The 21,974-nt window shown below is 31.5% G+C and overlaps 1 protein-coding gene and 1 pseudogene across 1 annotated transcript; one reads left to right on the forward strand and one right to left on the reverse strand.

Annotated features, from left to right (window-relative positions):
* LOC134270198 (uncharacterized) overlaps positions 1-21,481 on the forward strand; it is a 31,685-nt pseudogene extending 10,204 nt beyond the window's left edge.
* On the reverse strand, positions 363-3,887 carry LOC134270195 (uncharacterized). The gene is made up of 7 exons (XM_062752384.1): positions 3,540-3,887; positions 3,395-3,453; positions 2,935-3,234; positions 2,622-2,666; positions 1,900-2,005; positions 1,775-1,806; positions 363-959 (listed from the first exon to the last, which is right to left on the reverse strand). The coding sequence occupies exons 1-7, from the start codon at positions 3,650-3,652 to the stop codon at positions 496-498; spliced, it is 1,119 nt and encodes a 372-aa protein (XP_062608368.1). The 5' UTR covers positions 3,653-3,887; the 3' UTR covers positions 363-495.
* Positions 21,482-21,974: the final 493 nt, after the last annotated feature.

A 21,974-nucleotide genomic window follows, 5' to 3' on the forward strand; every position in this document is an offset into this window, starting at 1 on the left:
GGAGTATGGTTTCATGAAATATACATTATATAGTTTATACATACATATTGTACTACTTTCGTGATTCTTAAACTTTAATTTTATGTTTAATGTGTGTATTGCTACATTTTGTGGAAAATAAAGCAGGTCTTCTCGTTCAAATATATACAAGAGTTGAACAAGAAAAAAAACGAAATGAAGGATATGTACCTGAAAGTAAAATTTATGATAGGTCATGGGAAACATATTTCTATTTCATCCACTCAAACAACTTTTAACGGCTTTAAAATGGCGACACAGTAATATGAGTAGCTTTCAAATTTAAGCAAACACGAGTGAAACATTATAAATTTCGCTTTGAGGTGGATGATAAACTTTTAAAAAAAAATAAATTTCATTGTTTCTATTGAGACAACACTCAATGATTTACTTAATATTTACTTAATATACTAATGAGACGACCTTTCATCGTTTACAGGATACTAGTGTTACTTCTCCTGATAGAGACTTTCGCATTTAGTTGCTAGATGCCAGATCGTACGGTCCATATTCTTTTCCACGTATAGGACTGAGAGTTCCATCATATGGCATAAGGTCAAACCTCCTTTGAGAAGAGTGACGCAAAAGGGAGTTATTACAATCATTTTTCCATGGGTCTTCATACTGTCCTTGAGTTGAGCTTATATGTGTTTGTACATGTACGCTTTCTTTATCCACATAAATATTATTGTCCTTCGTTCCTTGTACTCTAACCACATTTCCCTCCCCTTTATATGTATAGCCATAGGGATTAACATCCTCAGTGGATCCGTTTTGATTACATGGATGTGTAGGGCCATAGTTCACCCTCAGTGTTAATGTACTATAACAAGGGTCTTCACAGGAACCATAGACTGGATCTCCAGATGTAACTTCTCTGCTTACAGGGTTGTTTTCTCTGTCTCCTTCTTGAGATATGTATAACGCATTATGAACACCATCTTTAAATATAAAAGAATAAATGAAATATCAATTTGGAATATCAAGCAACAAATTTCTTTTTAAAAGTTTTAGTTTTTTATTTCTAATTCAATTAGGTCAATTTGAATGACACCTCTAGTTAATAACAATTTTATTTAAAGGATTTTGGGATCTGAATTTCAAATTTATTTCATAATATAATTTTTGTTAGGTGCTTTATAATCTTCATTGAAAATTATCAAGTTTTATATATGTTCATATTATCAATTTTGAATTCCATTTATAGTACACGTTACGATTCAGTAGGTTTTAATAAACAACTTGCTTTTATTTCTTTCATTATGTTATAATTTGCTTTCTTGATTAGTGGACGGTACAATTGACTTTCTTTGGTGAGTTACTCACGTTGTATTCTCTTCAGCACTCAACTAACTGACCTAATCGGATTTTACCTATATATTTCTTTTCTTTTTCAAGGTGATGGTTATTACTAAACGTGTCTCAAAATATGAAAATAATAATCTGTATTCTTTCTTTGCATAAAAAAAACACGTACGTTATTAATCTCATTTGAGAAATGATTAAATTGTGATATTTATAATTCAATATAGGAAATAAAATGAAATTGATTTTTTTTTGAAAGAAAAAAAAACTTAAATACTTTGAAATATTACTCCTAGTACGTTTAATCCACATGAGACAAGTTTTATCAGAGTGAATAATCAATAGACATGGACATGTAAAGTACGTCTGAGAAGTAATAAGCTACACTGTTATTGGTTTACATTTTCTTGCTAAGAATAGGTGATAAAATAATATTTCATCATTTACTTACTATGTCCTTCTTTCATTTTGGTATGATATTTTCTACAATATATTTATTTATACAATAAGTAGAATATTTTATCCTATGGTTTAATGACTGGTTTGTTACTTAGAAAAAATAAATATCTATTTTACCTGCAAGTTATTCCAAAAAAGAGGAGCAAGCAGGCAAATAACACAGATGATAGTACGACAAGAAATACAGTCAAAACTGTGTTGTCGTGAAGGTTGAATGCTTTATCTGTTAGATTATAAAAGAAAACAAATGGTTGATCGATATTTTCATTGTACTTTGTTTTTAAATTGATTTGCAAATACGTATTGAAATATTACCAGAAAAAATTATGCATTTATTCTTAAATCACACATCCATTAAAGATACTGAATCAAGTAAAAAGGCCCATGACATGTTTGACTGGTCGACATGCAGGGAATGCTTTCTTCCCTTCTGTTCCTGATTCTTTCTTTAATATTGATTTCCAAGGGTCTGTGGTTTGCCTTCTTCACGATTTTTTTGGGGGGATTCAACACATTTCTTTTCCAAATCCAAAGTAATGGGCTTTCGTATTTTTTTTCTTCATGTTTACGAAGTTACTTTGTTCAGGATTATGTTTTTTCTCCACAGGCTATTTATCTGCTCAATTGATGAGGTCTTTTTATTTGTTTACAAACTGTTAATGTTTTCTTCGTTTGGATAAGATACAGGTATTCATTAAAAGTGACAAAATGCTAAGACTGGCAGTATTATCATTTATAATTATACACGTATTTCTCCTTATTGTTTAATCAAAAAGCAAATAAGGGGATGTTTTATTTCTTTTAATCATAAGATTATCAAAATATTTCAAATAAATTACCATCGTCGTTTTCAGTACTGTAAATCCTTATTTCAGTGATATTTACTGTAAAAGATACACAACGTTCAAGTCATGATTCATTAAGGAAAATCGTCATTTTGACAGTGCTCAATCTTCTTGGTATTTTATATCACAATCACGACGTAATAGTTTGAAATTGAGATGTTACTACAAATAATTTAAATTTTGTTTAAGAAAACTCACAAAATTGATACATAATGTAGTTAATGAACGCCAATATTTGTAGATTAATTTTGTTTCTTAAAAAAAAAACTTTTTAATTTTTTGCTATATATAGAATGGTAACTTATACTACCAGTTGTTTTTCCAACGTTGTTGACTGTTGTTTCGATGGATTTTTTTGTTGAAGATAAACATGATTCCACTGAAAGGGTCTGCGTAATATCTGTGATGTTAACGTTTTGTTCCATGTTGGTGACATTGTCAATCATCTGTGTGTCGTTAAAAGCTTCGGTGAGAGTTGAAACACAGCCACATACATAATGGCAGTACTCAGATACTTTACACTTGCACTGCATTTTACATTGCTGACCATAATAATTTTCTGGACATCTCAAACTGCAGTTATCCCCTCTGAATCCAGGTCTGCACTCTTTATATCAACATGGATAAGTAATGCAATTAGATAAAGGTATGAAATCTTTAATTGAAAGTATTTATTTAAAAAAAACATTTAGGACAATATTTATAATAATTGAAATATGTATTATGTAGCTATAAAAGAGTTAATTTTTTAAAAAGTCTCAATTTACCAACACACAAATTATTTCTTTCTTCATAGTCTGTGCAACAGAATGTTTCATTCTCTTTACTAAAACAAACGACAGAAAAATAATTAATATAAAAGTAAAAAGTTTTGGTTTGCTTTTGTAATGAACAATATTTCAGAATAATTACCTTAGACATACGTGATCCCCAGTTAATGCAATTGATGAACTTGTTGAGCAGAGCGAAATGAAGAAGAGTTTAAGTGCATAACATTTAATAATAAGTTTTGAACGAAGGTACATAATGTTTAAAGTATAGATTACACAATGACTTAACAGTCAATGTTGACACTCAGTGCTTTATCCAGAAAATATCGTGAAACATTGCGGAAGTTTCCAACACATTTTGTACTTTTCATGTTGTCGCACCATGTGATAAAATTAAAACATAGTATACCATAATTATGGACTGACTCTTTAAAAATATAAATATAAACTTATATACACGTATAAGTAATAATCAAATATGATAGTCAGATATTTTGTTTTCTGATTTTAAACACAATTGCGGTGAAAAAACGCTTTGAGAAAAAAAAAAATAACCATTTTACTGATATAATTTAGGGGCAACAAAACTTGCAATCTACTTGTAAAATAAATAGGTAAATCATATAGTACACGATGTTATCTTTATACACTGAAATGACACATATATCTGTCGTTAGACATCGCAAGTCAAGGTACAGTGGAGCCTCATTTATCCGGAAGCTTTGGTTCCTAGTCAATTTGTCCGGATATGTGAAGAGTCTGGATACCTGAATCGGCAGTTAAACAAGAACAGATAACATTAAAAAATTCTGTTCCGAGGAAAAGTCGTCCGGATACTAGAGCATCCGGATATCTGAAGGTCCACTGTATAGGAAATCGGTTAGACCTTTTAGATTTTATGTGAATATATTCAACTGTATTGGGCTCGTCGACTTTATTTTCAAGTCCTCTCCTATTTATGCATAAATGAAATTCGGGAACTACAGTTTTAATAAAAAAAAAGGTTTTTTTTACATTCTGGATTATTGAAAAAAGGCTTCAACACATATCTGAAGTAAGCACTTTCTTAAATGTTCGATAAAATATCATGACTTTAATATATGTTGCTACAACATTTCACACGGAAATATAACAAAACGACGTATTTTATCGGGAAAATATTAAACATACAATGTTCGGTACGCGTTTAATTGGCACATCCTTGCTCTTTCACAAAATAGACTTTGTCCTTAATACTAAAGAAAAGATTTTGGTGTGCATTAATGAACATTATTAAAAGTATAATTCAAAAACTCCAGAGTAGAAATGTGAGAAAGCAAACCGGAATTGTCAGTCCGTTCTCAGTTTATCCCAAATGAAAAAAGGGCAAACAAAATACTATAACAAACTGCTAACAAAATACTGTGTTTTGAAAGTATTCCGATAGTAAAGCAAATCACATGCGTTGAGCTAAGAAAAGACTATAATAAATTACTAACAAAACACTCTAACATACTACTAACTTAACACTCTAACAAACTACATACGAAACACTGTGTTTTGAAAGTATTTCAATAGTATAGCAAATCACATGCAAATGAGATTAACAAAACACTCTAACAAACTACTAACAAATAATAAGTAACAAATCATCTATAAAACACTAAATTTGATTTTTTAAAATTATAATTAACATATCCACAAGTCTTTGAAAACATCTTAACAGTCTCATTTTGAATCATTATAAACACTTCTTGTTTCACAGTATTTTGAATTCCAGGATTGACATTATTGTTCAATAGACAATAGCGCACCAATCCAATATTTAAAAAAACCAATTCACTCTCTTACAGTGTATATCAGATTGTCTGCAATTAAATTTCTTTGGTTTAAGAGATATAATTCTCAAGTCATTGTACATTTCTCCAATCACATGTACATTTTCACAGAATTTTATTATTATTAGTATTGTAATTCATCACTTACTCCAATGCTTTAAACTGATCCAAGCTAGTATATGGATTAAATGTCAATCTTAAAAGAAATAAAAACCCAATAAAAACAGGCCATGTACACATCCACATTCACAGATTGAAGGTTACTATAGTCCAGTAAAAAAGAACTTTGTCATGCAATAAATACCTCTTTATATCCAGATTCATTCTGATTTTGCTTTTTCTAATCAGTACGAAAGCCCAGAAGGCTCATTCGTACGAAAGCCCAGAAGGCTCATTCGAGATTCAAGTTTCGAAATACGAGATTCAAAATTCGAGATTCGAAATTCGAGTTTCGAGATTCAAAATCCAGATTAACCAATCAAATGCGGGTTGAACATTTGATTACTCCCCTTTATTATGTTTTATTATATGATTGAATAATTTCGATCTCTCTGATTGGCTGAGATCCAACTATGTTAGAAAAATATTACGTTGTATTGACCTGCACGTGACGTTCCAGGTCAATACAAGAATTTATTTCCTCTACATTGATCTAAAAATATATTGTGAAATTTCAAATTGATACAATTGTTTTAGAAAGCTATTTAAACAACTATGATTTTTTTATTTTCATGTGAACAAAGCATAAGCGAATATATATTTTAGGTGAGGGTGGTAAGAGGGGATGCAGGGACCCCCTCCAACACTTTTACTGAACAACAATTTTGTTTTTATACTTTTTTTTTACTTTTTGGTAGTCAGTTTTCCCTGATAATACTCTTTCCTTTCAAAATCTATCCTATAAAAAAGACTGACATTATATATTTTTTCATGGCAATTAAAATTGATTAAAAAAAAACGTTTCAAATTGATACGACTGGTAAGGTTTATTCACATTTCAATTATGCATCTCTCTTCTATTTGACTAGGACTTAATAAAATATGCTGTATCATTTTATCAGTGAATCATATAATAAAACAATTATTGCTGTTTTTTCGGTCAATACAATGATTTAGCCATCTTCGAAGTACAATATTCACCTCGCCCTTCGGGCTCGGTGAATATTGTACTCCTCAGATGGCTAAATCATTGTATTGACCTCAAAAACCAGCAATAATTGTATATTATCTATCAATAAATCGTTTAATATATTTATAACAAATGAGTCATTTGATTAAATTACAATGCAAGAAAGAGCGTTATATATATTAGAAGGAAAGTTAAATAACCATTGGATTTTTTATCAACAAGATATACTTCAATTTATATTATGACTTCTTAAATATTAAATAGAATACATATATCAGAAATATATATATTTTTGCATTGTCTACTTTATATAAAGGGTTGTTGACATAATAATAAATTCATAAATAGTGACTAAAGATTAACAAAATCCTCAACCCTACCCGCCACACCTGCCAATTTTTCCCGAAACTGAAAATGTTACTTTAAAAACTTGAAAGGCAATGTAGCCTTGATAAATAAAAACTGAGTATATTTTAATCTTTGATCATAACGCTATGGTCATGCAGAGACTTAAATATAAAATCATAACGCTATAGTTCTGCAGCTAATTTAGACTAATCTACTGTTTGATATCAGATAAAATGAATGCTGCATTTATTCCTATTCATATTTGCAATCTGCATTGTATATATATAATTGTTAATTAATTCAAGAAATCAAAGCCTTAGATGAAGATAAGTAATTGAAAACTTTATTTTTATGTACTGAGTATTCCCTCTATTAGGAAAACAAACACGGTTTTTATTTATCAAGGCTATATTGCCTTTCAAGTTTTTAAAGTAACATTTTCAGTGTCGGGAAAAATTGGCAGGTGTGGCGGGTAGGGGTGAGGATTTTGTTAATCTTTAGTCACTATTTATAAATTTATTATTATATCAACAACCCTTTATATAAAATAGACAATGCAAAAATATATATATTCCTGATATATGTATTCTATTTATTATTTAAGAAGTCATAATATAAACTGAAGTATATCTTGCTGATTAAAAATCCAAAAATTATTTGAATTTCCTTCCATAATATATAACACTCTTTCTTGCATTATAATTTAATCAAATGAGCCATTTGTTATAAACATATTAAATGATTTCTTGATAGTAAAAACATATTTAAGGGGAGTAATCAAATGTTGAACCCGCATTTGATTGGTTAATCTGGATTTTGAATCTCGAAACTCGAATTTCGAATCTGGTATTTCGAACCTCGAATCTCGAATAAGCCTTTTGATTGGTTAATCTGGATCTTGAATCTCGAAACTCGAATTTCGAATCTCGAATTTTGAATCTCATATTTCGAAACTTGAATCTCGAATGTACGAAAGCCCAGAAGGCTCATTCGAGATTCAAGTTTCGAAATACGAGATTCAAAATTCGAGATTCGAAATTCGAGTTTCGAGATTCAAAATCCAGATTTACCAATTAAAAGACTCATTCGAGATTCGAGGTTCGAAATACGAGATTCGAGTTTCGAGATTCAAAATCCAGATTAACCAATCAAATGCGGGTTCAACATTTGATTACTCCCCTTTTTTATGTTTTATCTATCAATAAATCGTTTAATATATTTATAACAAATGAGTCATTTGATCAAATTAAGATGCAAGAAAGAGTGTTATATATATTAGAAGGAAAGTTAAATAATCATTGGATTTTTGATCAGCAAGATATACTTCAATTTACATATAACTTCTTAAATATTAAATAGAATACATATATCAGGAATGTATATATTTTTGCTTTGTCTACTGTATATAAAGGGTTGCTGACATAATAATACAGTTATAAATAGTGACTAAAGATTAAGAAAATCCCCACTCCTACCCGCAACACCTGCCAATTTTTCCCGACACTGAAAATGTTACTTTAAAAACTTGAAAGGCAATGTAGCCTTGATAAATAAAAACCGCGCTCGTTTTCCTAATAGAGGAAATACATAAAAATAAAGTTTTCAATTACTTATCTTCATCTAAGGCTTTGATTTCCTGAATTAATTAACAATTATAAATACAATACAGATTGCAAATATGAATTAGAATAAATACAGCATTCATTTTATCTGATATCAAACAGTAGATTAGTCTTAATTAGTGGCAGAACTATAGCGTTATGGTTTTATATTTTAGTCTCTGACCATAGCGTTATGGTCAAAGACTAAAATATACTCGGTTTTTATTTATCAAGGCTACATTGCCTTTCAAGTTTTTAAAGTAACATTTTCAGTGTCGGGAAATATTGGCAGGTGTTGCGGGTAGGAGTGGGGATTTTCTTAATCTTTAGTCACTATTTATAACTTTATTATTATGTCAACAACCCTTTATATAACGTAGACAATGCAAAAATATATACATTCCTGATATATGTATTTTATTTAATATTTAAGAAGTTATAATATAAATTGAAGTATATCTTGCTGATCAAAAATCCAATGATTATTTAACTTTCCTTCTAATATATATAACACTCTTTCTTGTATTGTAATTTAATCAAATGACTCATTTGTTATAAATATATTTAACGATTTATTGATAGATAAAATATAATAGAGGGGGGTAATCAAATGTTGAACCCGCATTTGATTGGTTAATCTGGATTTTGAATCTCGAAACTCGAATTTCGAATCTCGTATTTCGAACCACCGAATCTCGAATGAGTTTTTAATTGGTAAATCTGGATCTTGAATCTCGAAACTCGAATTTCGAATCTCGAATTTTGAATCTCGTATTTCGAAACTTGAATCTCGAATGAGCCTTCTGGGCTTTCGTACTTTTGCATGTACCTTCACCTATCTCTTTGTTTCTCTCTGACCTAGTGCTGGTTGTTTAAAAATTGGCACAAATACTAGTCAAACACAGGATGTAAATAGATAAGTTGTCTTTGAAGCTTTTACAGCTCTTAGATAATTCAACCCTAAACATGTCTATTAATCAAATGAAATGCTAACAAAATATTACTTTGATGCAGACAAGTGTAACGAAATACTTTTAAAATGCAATTTCATTTTGCAGAGTGTAGTGAAACATTAATAAATCACCAATTGCAATATTGTAATGAAACATAAACAAAATACCATGCCACCCCCATCCTGTAAAGTGTTGCATTGATGTTTCGTTAAATGCAACACTTTCAAAACGTACAAAGAAAATATAAAAGTGTGTTTTGGTAGGGTTTTGAAGATATTTTGAAAGTACCGTATTTTGTTAGATTTCTTATTCATTTGGGCATGTGTGCAGAGTTTAACAAATTGACAACACTGCACACAGAGGACAAATATTGCCTTTAATTTTTGTGACCCATTAATAGTATCGAAGAGAAATGTTTTAACCAAACTTTCATTCATACCGTAAAGATATAACGCAGCTTAACACTTCTTGAAATGGATCTTTTACAACTGTTTGTTTTTGAGAATCCTTCTTTATACATTTTATTTATACATTTATTATGCTTAATTTTAAGTAGTTTTTGCCCCATCCTTACCAAAGCGTTTATGATTAAAAAGAAAATATATGCACAGTTGTACTCTTGAATTTTCTTCTTTTCAATTAGAAAAAACATCAATAATTAAATTTTTACGTTTCACAGGTGACAGATCTTGGCCATGGTCTTCGGAGATTTCGCCAAATAAAGTTCTGTGTGGACGGTTTAAATTTAAAAGCATGGTAGTTACGACTAACATTGGGTTTAACTTCAATAACAGTCTTTTTACTGATTTAAAGATTGAGAATTCATGTATGTGGCCTGATTTGTATGTGATAGCAAAGCATAAATCGAAGGCACAAGACAATCTTTTAATGATTTATATTTTATTCATTTTTTCATATTGTAGAGTCAGAGACCAAGATCTGCTCCTAGAACGATTTTCGGTGTCTTGACGATATCTGTATTGACAAAAGGCTTAAGTGTGATCGGGAAATCAACTGTTGAGATCAATTCGACGGGTTTTCAGAGTACATCGGATGTAAAGATAAGTCCCTCATATATCGCGCATGAAATGAATAATATAGGATTATTGACCTTAAACATATATGGGTGAATATTGGCACAAGTTGTCTGTACAAATGCACTAGCTTGTGAGTGCATTTGTACGGACAACGATTGCCAATTTTCACTAATATAAGTTCAATAACTCCTTTATTATATAGCTTAAACATTTCCTCTTAATTTATAATAATTATTCCAACTAAAAAAATTAAAATTACAGATTTTATTACTATCGGTATTCAAATTAACGCTTGTCTTGTAAATGTTCAATATCACATCATGCCGATGAACCTACCGAGCGTTATGATTTAAGAAATAAACAACAATGTTAAAAAGTTCTCTGGGAAATGAACCTTTAATTGGTCACATGATCAAATCCTGTGAAGCCCGAAGGGCTTCTCAGTAGATTTGATCACGTATCAACTAAAAGTTCATTTCCCATCGAACTTTTTAACATTGTTGTTTATTACTTATATTTACATTTGAGACGCAAATAAATTTCAAGTAAACTTTTATTTCACGAACGGGCCGCCGTATTCCTATGTTGTGACGCACAATTACCTGGAAGTTGTTTGGTCAAAGTTAGTTTACCTCGCTCCAACATTTGAGGGTATATTCGATTAAGCGACACGGGTTACACGAGTCACCAGAGTTGTAAATAAAACAACCTATCTTCGACACGGGTGATCAACTCGTGTTACGCGGGTATACTCCTCAGTTTACCTGGAGTAACAGGTGAAAGAAATGGCGGGAAGTGAAGTCGCATTGTTAATGCGAAAACTGTTTCTGCATAAATTTGTCAGTATTTGTATTAGAAATTTACAACGTCAATGAAAAAAGTCTGCATTATAATTTTGATATCCCTTCCTTTTTTTTTTTTTTAGTTTTTAGGTCAACCTCTTAAAATTACGGCTGTGTTATCATTGGCAGTTTTTAATTTTTTTAAAATAAAGTTTATCTTTTTTTTTTTTTTAAAATCTGCCTATGATTATTGCCCGAACCTCTGGGGCCCGTTTTACAAAAGAACTTACGACTAAAACCAAAAACTTATGTTCATTATAAATTTTTGAAAATTAACCTTTTTGGAAATTGTTACCATAAAAACATTCTAAATTCTTTTCAAGAAGAATAAAATCGCAGAATCAATTTTGGTCTTAGGCGTAAGTTCCTTTTTAAAGCGGGCCCCTTGATTACAAAAATGTCTAATAGATGCATATTGATTCACTAAAATTATTTTGATAGATTTAACAATCGCAGCATAGATATCTCTTGTTAATTACCTTATGAAGTTAAATTATTATTATTAATAATTCAGTTTTAACATAATTGCAGGATCAAATGTGAGAGCAATTTCAGTTACATGCATGTATTACAATGTGATCTTATAAATATGGGGGTCGGGTCCCCAGAACCAACCGGTTCTTTGTTTACAATAAAATTAATGTTATAAGTATATAGAAATTACCTTTTCAGCCTTTAATTACAATCGTAATAATTATTGAACAATTTCATGTGTATTTTTCAAAAAAAAAAATTTAGTTGAAATATTGAACATTATTTTTACAGACTCAAAATTAAAATCCACAGCCATGTAAGACCATGAAAAACACATACGCTTAAGTTTTCTTTTGTTTTGTAAAAGAATATGTCTCTCACATCCTGTGACTAACACTATATTAATGAAAAATGTCACCTATGTTACTTTTCTGACCAATTATTATAACCCGTGCAATACAGGCACGAGCAGCTGGTGGAAGCGCTCCCCACACTTTTTTTTCCCAGACATCTCTTTCCTTTTAAAAATCTTCATTGAAAGACCACCGATTGCTTCATCCCCCTTTTTATTACAGTAAAGCCAAGCAAGGCTGAAGTCGTATCGTATGAATAAAATTTGGTACTGAAGGAAGTGGAACCTACATCCTCTTCCTCCAACTAAATTTTCTCTGGCTTGCCCCCCCCCTTTCAAAAACGATGGTACGTCACTATTATATTTAAAACTATTTCCATGTAAGTTTTACAGGATGATTCTGTTCGTCAATACTGCTGATTCTGGTTCAACCGTGAGCTTTCCTCTTATTGTTGAACCCAGATTCTTTTAAAACCTCAAAGTCACCAACACGAGTTACAGTTTTGTACTTTTATATAGAATCAGCAAGGAATATACTTTTACATGAGTTTGGGATGTATCAGCACCGAAGGTCTGATTCCAACTGACTATAATTTTTTCACAACAAAACATACTTACTGAACAAAGACAGAGTAAAATAAAAGGATTAACAAAAGGTACGAGTAAGAAATCAAGTATCAAACAATTATTGAGCGAATGGTGACATTTTAGCAGTATGTATATAATAGAATTAAAGATGAAAGATTAAGTGTCAATAAATATAAACAGATGTCAATTAAAGAATTAACTGTCCAATCTCTGACTATGCCTCAGTTGGGATTAGGGATGTGCGGAATTTATATAATTTATCACATTTGCCGAAATATAAGAAAACTTTTGACAACAATTTACACAAAGTCCGAAAAGTTAATTTACACGGTAATTTAAAATAAGTCCAAAAATGTTGTATTTTACACCGTAACATATGTATGTGGAGACATTCTTATTCTACTTTTTTATTTTAATAAGAGGAGGTATTGACTTGTTAAATAATATTGCAAGGATAAATAATCTATAAAATACATGTTGTATCCACAGGCACCTGACGTTACATGTGTACTCATTTTTCGTTTAATAAAAAAGAATATACCCATACCTAATATATATTTTTTATTAAAAGAAAAATAAGTAACGACAGGTTCCTGTGGTTGTATCTGTAAAAAATAAATTTTGTTGAACAATTAATTTCAGCTTTGATGTCTTGTATTAAATTATCTGCTATTCTTTATTTGATAATTGGATATTGTTTGTTAATCAATTGTTTGTCCTGTTCAAACCCGATATACAGCGAATATACTGTTTTCCCCGCCATATTTATACAAACACTAAACAACACGAGGTGTTTTATTTAGATCACTAGAGTTCAATCAATGAGCATGCGCATATTTAACACTAGTGCGACACGGGTTGTCTTAATCGAATACACTCTCAGAGTTTACATTCATGTTTAGCAGTCCAGTTCAGGAAATATTTGTATATAGTGAAAGAACAATGATCGCTGCTGAGAATAATCTAGCTATTTCATAAGTTCTTACAATATTTGAAGTCAAAAGCGGTGGTATCGCCTATTTTAGTCTACAAACTCCAAAGGAATTTCGGATTAAAAAGGTATAAGCGGTTTTAGGCTATTTATTGTCTTCAAAACTTTATTCACACCAAAAGAAGATTTAATGTACATCTTGTGATTGAAAAATATCCATATTGTCTATCATTTTATCTTTTTCATAGTTATTAACTCGGAAATATTCCAAAACAAGACAGAAATATGTAGACAAAATATCACTTCGAATTCGGTCTGTGATTCCGTCGCGCTATGACCTCTGACCCCCAAATAACATTCACACAAAATTGAACACATTCTCTCTTCAATAGGTTCAACTAAGAAAGATATCTGCAAATGTAAATATTTGCTTATGATTTCAATGGGTCTAATACAGACTAAATTTTGATAAATAATTTCATTTTATTGTAAAAAAAAAAAAAAAACAAAAAAACAAAAACAAAATAAACACTTCTTACCTTGATGCCACTTTCTTTCTTTAATTTAGCTCTGAGAATTTGACAAGACGACTTTTTAGCTCACCTGAGCTGAAAGCTTAAGTGAGCTTTTCTGATCACATTTTGTCCGGCGTCCGTCTGTCTGTCCGTCTGTCTAGCTGTCTGTCTGTCTGTCCGTCTGTCTGTAAACTTTTCACATTTTCGACTTCTTCTCAAGAACCGCTGGGCCAATTTCAACCAAACTTGCCATAAAGTATCCTTGGGTAAAGGGGATTCAAGTTTGTTCAAATGAAGGGCCATGCCCTTATTCAAGGGGAGATAATTGGGAATTATTGAAAATTTGGTGGCATATTTTAAAAATCTTCTTCTCAAGAACCACTGTGCCAGGAAAGATGAAACTTATGGGGAAACATCCTCAGGTTGTGTAGATTCAAGTTTGTTCAAATAATGACCCCAGGGGTAGGGCGGGGCCAAAATATATATAAGTTTTACATAGAAATATATAGGAAAATTCTTTAAAAATCTTCTTCTCAAGAATGACAAAGCCATAATTCATCATATTGTACTATTTTCAGAAAAAAAATAACAAGGATTTTTTTTATATGATTATAATTTTAGCTGAGATTCAGTATTGCAATAATATAAAGTAATGCTCATCTTCACAAGTCTTTCATGTTTGGTGAATATTGTACTCCTTACATAGCTTTATCATCATATTAACCTCTTAAAGAGTAATGCTTGATGGATGTTTGCCTTGATATTAAATCGCAATATTAGCCATAAAGATTGTTACATGTACATGTAATCTTTTTAATTAAAATAGGACAAAAACGATTTAAGGCAATCAGTTTCCTACATTAAAGATTCAAATTAATTATTCATTTTCCAGGTATGATTCATTTATGCCTAAATTACCATATACCGAAATATTTTTTTTTCAGGATTGCTTGCCAAATGGATTGACATAAGTACAGAAGCTAAAGTCGGAATAATTTCGGGGTCATTTAGTACATCTTGTTTGCTTCTGTGTTTACTGGTGACATGTTGTTGTTCCTGCTCCTCCCCATCAAGGAAATATATAGGACTTAGAGATTGCAATATCACAGTTTACTGTCATATTTTATCTATATATAATATCGCCGAAATATGGCTGAAATATTGCCGACTCGGCGTTTAACAATAATCAATCAATAATCTACATATTTTAATAACCTTTTTTGTCAATTTTCAGCTCACCTGAGCCGATGGCTTAAGTGAGCTTTTCTGATCACATTTTCTCCGGCGTCCGTCAGTCTGTCTGTCTGTAAACTTTTAACATTTTCGACTTCTTCTCAAGGCCTGCTGGGCCAATTTCAACAAAAATTGCCACAAAGCATCCTTGGGTTAAGGGGATTCAAGTTTTTTTCAAATGAAGGGCCACGCCCTCATTCAAGGGGAGATAATTGGGAATTATTGAAAATTTGGTGGCATGTTTTAAAAATCTTCTTCCCAAGAACCACTGTGCCAGGAAAGATGAAACTTATGGGGAAGCATCCTCAGGTAGTGTAGATTCAAGTTTGTTCAAATCATGACCCCCGGGGAAAGGGCGGGGCCAAAATGGCCGACCAAATTTTTACATAGAAATATATAGGAAAATTCTTTAAAAATCTTTTTCTCAAGAATAGAAAACCTATAATTGATCATATTTATATCGAAGCATCCTCAGATAGTGTCAATTCAAGTTTGTTGAAATCATCAACCCCGGGGGTAGGGGGGCAAAAATGGCCAACCAAAGCTTTCAATAATAAATTTATTTCTTCTTTTTCCTAGGCACAGTGCTTATGTGAGCGATGTGGCTCACGGGCCTCTTGTTTCTTTATTGAATTATATAAAATGTATAATGTATATAAACAAGTTTTCTTCTTTCTCTAAGTAGAGAAATTTGTTTTTAGAAATACAGTTAAATAATAAAATCCCTCCCTCATTCTGTCCCTTTCTGTTATGAGGTAGATCAATATGATTATATATGGTTCATAGCAAAGCATATCGACTGAGCACAAAGTCGATCCTTTTCCTTGAATTCGAGATATCCTTGGATTGACTTTATCAAAGTGTAACATTTGTAATACCGTATAAGCTTAGCGTGGATTTAATTTTGGAATTATCAGCGAGGGTACTGAGATCGCTAAAATTGTATATCGCTAAAAATTAATTACGTTTTAGTTGTAATGGCTTCTTTAGTGAGATTTCGAATATTGCTTAACTTACTTAAAAATATAATACTCATTTTAAAGGACGAATCGCTAAATTTGCGTCTCGCTAAAATTTCCACTTAAACGTACAGTACTACTATTTTCTAAAAAAAAAAAAAAGTAAGGTTGATTTTGAAAAATTTCGTTTTATGACTTTTCACTTTTATAAACACATCTTTTGACTTTTTATAATTATTTTTTAAAACTCAAGTTGTTATATTGAAATATATAATTTTGCATATCATTGATATAATTTTTTTAAAATATAAAACGTTGTTCATTATATTTGACTATATTCGTTATTAAATAATTTAAATAATACAATTTAAGCGCCACCAGACACATTTATCAGCTTTAAAAATCTACAAAGGGAAGTTGAATAATTGACGTATATTTAGTTTACTCTTCCTCTTTGCTGATATTTCAAAACAAAGGTCAAAATAATTTGCTATTTTATAACATAGGTCAAAATAAATGACTGAATATTGACTTCAATATGTAAATGTATGTATTGTACTTGACCCCTTACCATATTTTACATGTGAGAGAATCTAATATTTAGCAAATTGGAGTAAGGTTTTATTAAATGTATATTATATACATGTAATATATATATATATTATTATAACAGTAACTTGATCCGAAGGGTCGTATCACGTCGAGTTGACAGGCTCGATGCGTCGAGTTTGATCTTATGATCCGCGCCTGTCAACGAGACGTGATACGGCTCTTCGGATCAAGTTACTGTTATAATGATAAATTTATCATATACCCCTTCATAACTAGCAAAATATAGGAAAAGAAAACTTTAGAGGTCAATTGCATAACATTTTTCCATAAAACAAAGCATAATAACGAGGGAATTTTTAACACGCAAGAAAAATAACGTCATATTTCTGCGTACCACGTCATCAGTTTCAGAGAGTGGTGATATGGATTCAGAAAACAACATGTTGGTGATCCGGAAAATCGGATCACGACGTCACGTGAAAGCGCAAATTCAACAGTAAAATTGGGTGATAAACATTAGGTATATAATAATACATTGTACTACTTGTGTGATTCTTAAACTTTCTGTATAATATGTGTAGCAGGTCTTCTCGTTAAAAATGTACAATAGTTGGAAATAAGTTCAAATAACGATGAAGTAGATCTACCTGGAAGTAAGTTTATGATAGATCCAGGGAAACATATATATATTATCATAACAGTAACTTGATCCGAAGGGTCGTATCACGTCGAGTTGACAGGCGCGGATCATCAGATCTAACCAGACACGAAGCGTCGAGTTTGATCTGATGATCCGCGCCTGTCAACGAGGCGTGATACGGCTCTTCGGATCAAGTTACTGTTATAATGATAAATTTATTATATACCCCCTCATAACTAGCAAAATATAGCAAAAGAAAACTTTAGAGATCAATTGCATAACATTTATCCAAGGGACAAGGGACTTTTTAACGCGCAAGAAAAATAACGTCATATTTCTGCGTACTACGTCATCAGTTTCAGAGAGTGATGATATGGATTCAGAAAACATGTTGGTGATCCGGAAAATCGGATCACGACGTCACGTGATAGCGTAAATTCAACAGTAAAATTGGGTGATACACATTAGGTATATAATAAATTTCTATTTCACCCACTCAAACAACTTTTAACAGCTACAAAACGGCGACACCATAATACTGTATAATAGTCTGGTCCTGATTTTTAAAAAGAAGGCTAGAAATAACTTCTCACGGCAAATAATTATTATTTGGTCCAGCATAGTTTTTAAACCTAAATCGAGTATGCTGATTCCGAAAAAATATGCTGGCCTTCATGAAAATGGCGTTAAATAGGTCAAAAGGGCGATAAAACCTAACACTACCCTAACAAAGAAGTGTGCATGGACCAAGCTGCCTTGTAAAGTTTTTGGAGTGTTCGAGAAAATTTTGTTGTCAAGAAAAGTGTTGACTAGATCGAAGTCAATAATGGCTTAGGCCTATTGGTACGAAAGCTTGTAAGTGTAAGGAATCACGAGGAATCTGCAGGCGCTCTTAAATTGCATAATTATACAACTCTTCTCACCAAAATATGCACACAATGTGATTCCAGATGATAAAGTTTGAGAATTTTCTTGCTAATAGAATGACCTTTCTACCTTAAAAGACAACAAATCCATACGCGGTCACGAAATAAAGAGCTACATGTCTTGAATATCAGAGATTTTTTTTTACATTCCCCACCCCCACCTCGCATAAAAAGCGGGAGGGTATAAAGTAATCGATATGTACATCCGTCTGTTACGGTTTGAGCTACCAATCTCTTATCTGCAACTCCTCTCTCATACCACTGAATGAAATTTGATGAAATTTCACAGAATCTTAATTACATATTAAACATTGTGACCTCATATTTTACTTTTTGATCCGACACATATTTTGGCTTTCCCACAGCAAAACGTGGACACTGTCATTATATTCATATGGGAGACGGGGGTATCATTTAGTTAGCTAATTGCTCATAGTACCTCTAGTTTATTTTGCATAAGGTTTTTGAAAAAAAAAGATTTTTAACATTTGAACATAAATGTGTTGTTTCTTGAGTGTTTATTGCCGATTCGGCAATTTTGCAGCAATGTTTCGGCGGACTATCAGTTTAAATTATCGATTTTTGAAGGATTTTGGTTTCTCTGGCGGCCCAAAGTGAGCTTCTCTTTTTCGAATTCCATAGAAACAAACTTTTTACGTGCAAAGGCGGTTGTCATCCTTGACACGGGGCACCATTTTACTTGAGTGTTGACAATACCGAAATTCCGAAGACAGACTAAAACATTTAGCAAATAAATCTTGAACAGAAGATGTTAGGGGATAATACCAAGTTGTTATAAGTGCTAAAAAGCTAGAACAAAGTGTTCGATGAAATCGGACAAGAATTTCTTCAGTTATATTTGATGGTGTGCCGAGGGATGTTGAAGTAGAAGTGCGAGTTGATAATGACAGGATTCATGAGTGAGTTTAGTTGGACGTGGCTTTGGAACACGGTCAAGTACGAGGGGGAGAATTTGAAAACTCTAAAGTCGAGTTTGTTTTAACTATTTCCAGAAAATATTAATCTTTTCTAGTATTTTTTGTTTGTTCATATTTAATGGACTAATCAATATACTTTATATATATATATATAAAAGCAAACTGTAATTTATTTTCTGCAAAACGAATCATAATTCAGCAGTTTCAGAATTTTTCAAAATTCAAGTGAACATGACGTCATTTTAAATCGCCATTTTGAGCTAATTAACACATTTCAAATTTAAACGACTAAATTTTCCAAATTAAAGTGATGATATTAGTGTTTTATTGGAAATTTACATAGTTGTACTACGCTCAGTAAGATATTCACAAATCCTTTCTTCCATGTAAACGACATTAAGAATTAATTCGAATATCCGCCATTTTTAATCGCTATATTGACTCCTTACTTACAGCTGCACCATCATTCAGTTGTAGAAAAGTGAGATGTAGATGAAAAATACAAATCTGTATTGTATGGATATATGCAAATGTAAAATCCTGAACAAAGCAGAATATAGAACAATAGACAAAAAAAAATCAGAGAAAATTTGAATTAAGAGCAGGAACGACTAAAATTTCCGAGTTAAACTAATAATGGTAGCATTCTTTTATCATTTTTATACTTGTATTACACTCTGTGAGATATTCACACATTATTTCTCCTTTTTGAACGATATTTAGAGAAAATTAGAAAAATTTGATGTCCGCCACTTTGGATTGCCATTTTGACCTATTTTACGTCATTTTCATGAAGGCCAGCATATTTATTCGGATTCAGCATACTCGAATTAGGTTAAAACACTATTCTGGACCAAATAATAATCATTTGCCATTAGAAGTATTATTTTCCATAAATCGGACCAGACTATAAGTAGCTTTCAAGTTTAATTCCAGACTTATCCAAACTCAAGTGAAACATCATAAATCTCGCTGTGAGGCAGATGCTTAACTTAAAAAAAAATTTATTGGTTTCTATTGAGACGACACTCACTATTTGCTTAATATTTACTTACCGTATATACTCGCTTATAAGTCGGTTGTATTTTTTGACATTATTTTGGTGGGATTTGCTCGCTTATAAGTCGGTACATTTTTTGCCAAAATCGGATGCCAATTTCAAGTAAATCAATTGATGTTTTAAACTGGTTTCATTTAATATTTTTCTAAATGACAATAATATTTAATCTTAAATTATTTTTAAAAAGGCAATGCTCACTTAAAATACAAATTAAATGTTTAAAATATATAAAATCTTGTACTTTATGTGTATAATCTAAGAATACATAGATTAACATTATTATATCCAGACATTTCTTCGATAATCGTCGGAAATGCAAATGAAATACTAAATTTCAGTCTCCAGAAAAATATATCTTTATGACTCGCCTATAAGTCGGACATAGAGTTTAAGTACCAGTCCACATAAAAATCAGACAAAGGGTGATATATGAGGGTTCTCAGAATTTGATGATTTTTCACTCATAGATTTATTTTGAAGTATGAACAATGTATGTAAAATGAAAAATGTTTTGAGTCTTGGTAACCATGGAAACCCGGCCAAAGAAATTTCCTTAGCAACGGGCGGATTTTTCAGTGTTGAAGGACAAAAAATCACCTATCTTTGAGGCTTAAAATAACACGTAAATACCATGAGAATTATTCTTACTTATGAGTGTAATAAAGATACACATTTATTGTGTTCTAATAATGTAATAAAAAATATTTAGGTCTTAAGTCAGTTCCGTGGTAGACATTGGAAGGTACACATGTTTTACAAGTTTTGCTGATTCAGCATTTTTCGTGATTTTGGAAATATTCAAGGCCAAATTTCAAAAATGGCCAGATTAATACAGTTGTTGCATGTATCTCACATAAAAGCAGAGGTATTTCTCTTTTAGAATTTGAAGTCAATTCCATGGGCTCTTTTGAAAATCGAATCTGTTGCCTAGCAACAAAAATGGGCTTTTTGATGCATAAAATGAGAAACAATGTAAAAAGTTTAGGGAAAAATCAAATGAACGGTTATTGATGATAAACGAGATTCCAATTTTAAAATAGTTTAATTAAATTTAGACTCAATAGCACATAATTGAATATTGCATAATTCTTTATCTCCATAGCAACAGCAGGTTCTCCATAGCAACAAGGCAAAGAAAGGTAATTTTGGCGTGTATTCGTGTAATCTTATTAAGGCTTATTCAAAATAAGTCAGAAAAATCCGGTTGAGCAAATTGACAATGAAATGTTGGTTTTAATATTGTTATTTTTTATGCGCCCGGATCGATAGATCCAGGACGTAGATTGTTTTTGTCCTGCCTGTCTGTCTGTCCGTCTGTCTAGCTGTCTGTCTGTTGTTTGTTTGTCCCGAACTTTAACCTTCACCATAACTTTTGAACCATGAAAGATAGAGACTTCATATTTAGTACGCATACTCCACTAATTAAGCTCTTTCAAATGACACCAAGGTCAATGACCTTGTGACCTTGACTGTGGCCTATATGCTAAAAATAGCTTTTTTCTGCAAACTTTAACCTTCGCCATAACTTTCAAACTATGAAAGATAGAGACTTCATATTTGGTATGCAAACTCCACTAATTATGTTCTTTCAGGTGACACCAAGGTCAATGACCTTGTGACCTTGACTGTGATCTTAATGCTAAAAATAGCTTTTTCCGAACTTTGTTGCCGCCGGGCGCATA

Source organism: Saccostrea cucullata, unplaced genomic scaffold (genome assembly GCF_032062105.1).
Source record: "Saccostrea cucullata isolate Sc308-1 unplaced genomic scaffold, CSIRO_AGI_Scuc_v1 ctg4069, whole genome shotgun sequence".
Taxonomy (NCBI): Eukaryota; Metazoa; Mollusca; class Bivalvia; order Ostreida; family Ostreidae; genus Saccostrea; species Saccostrea cuccullata.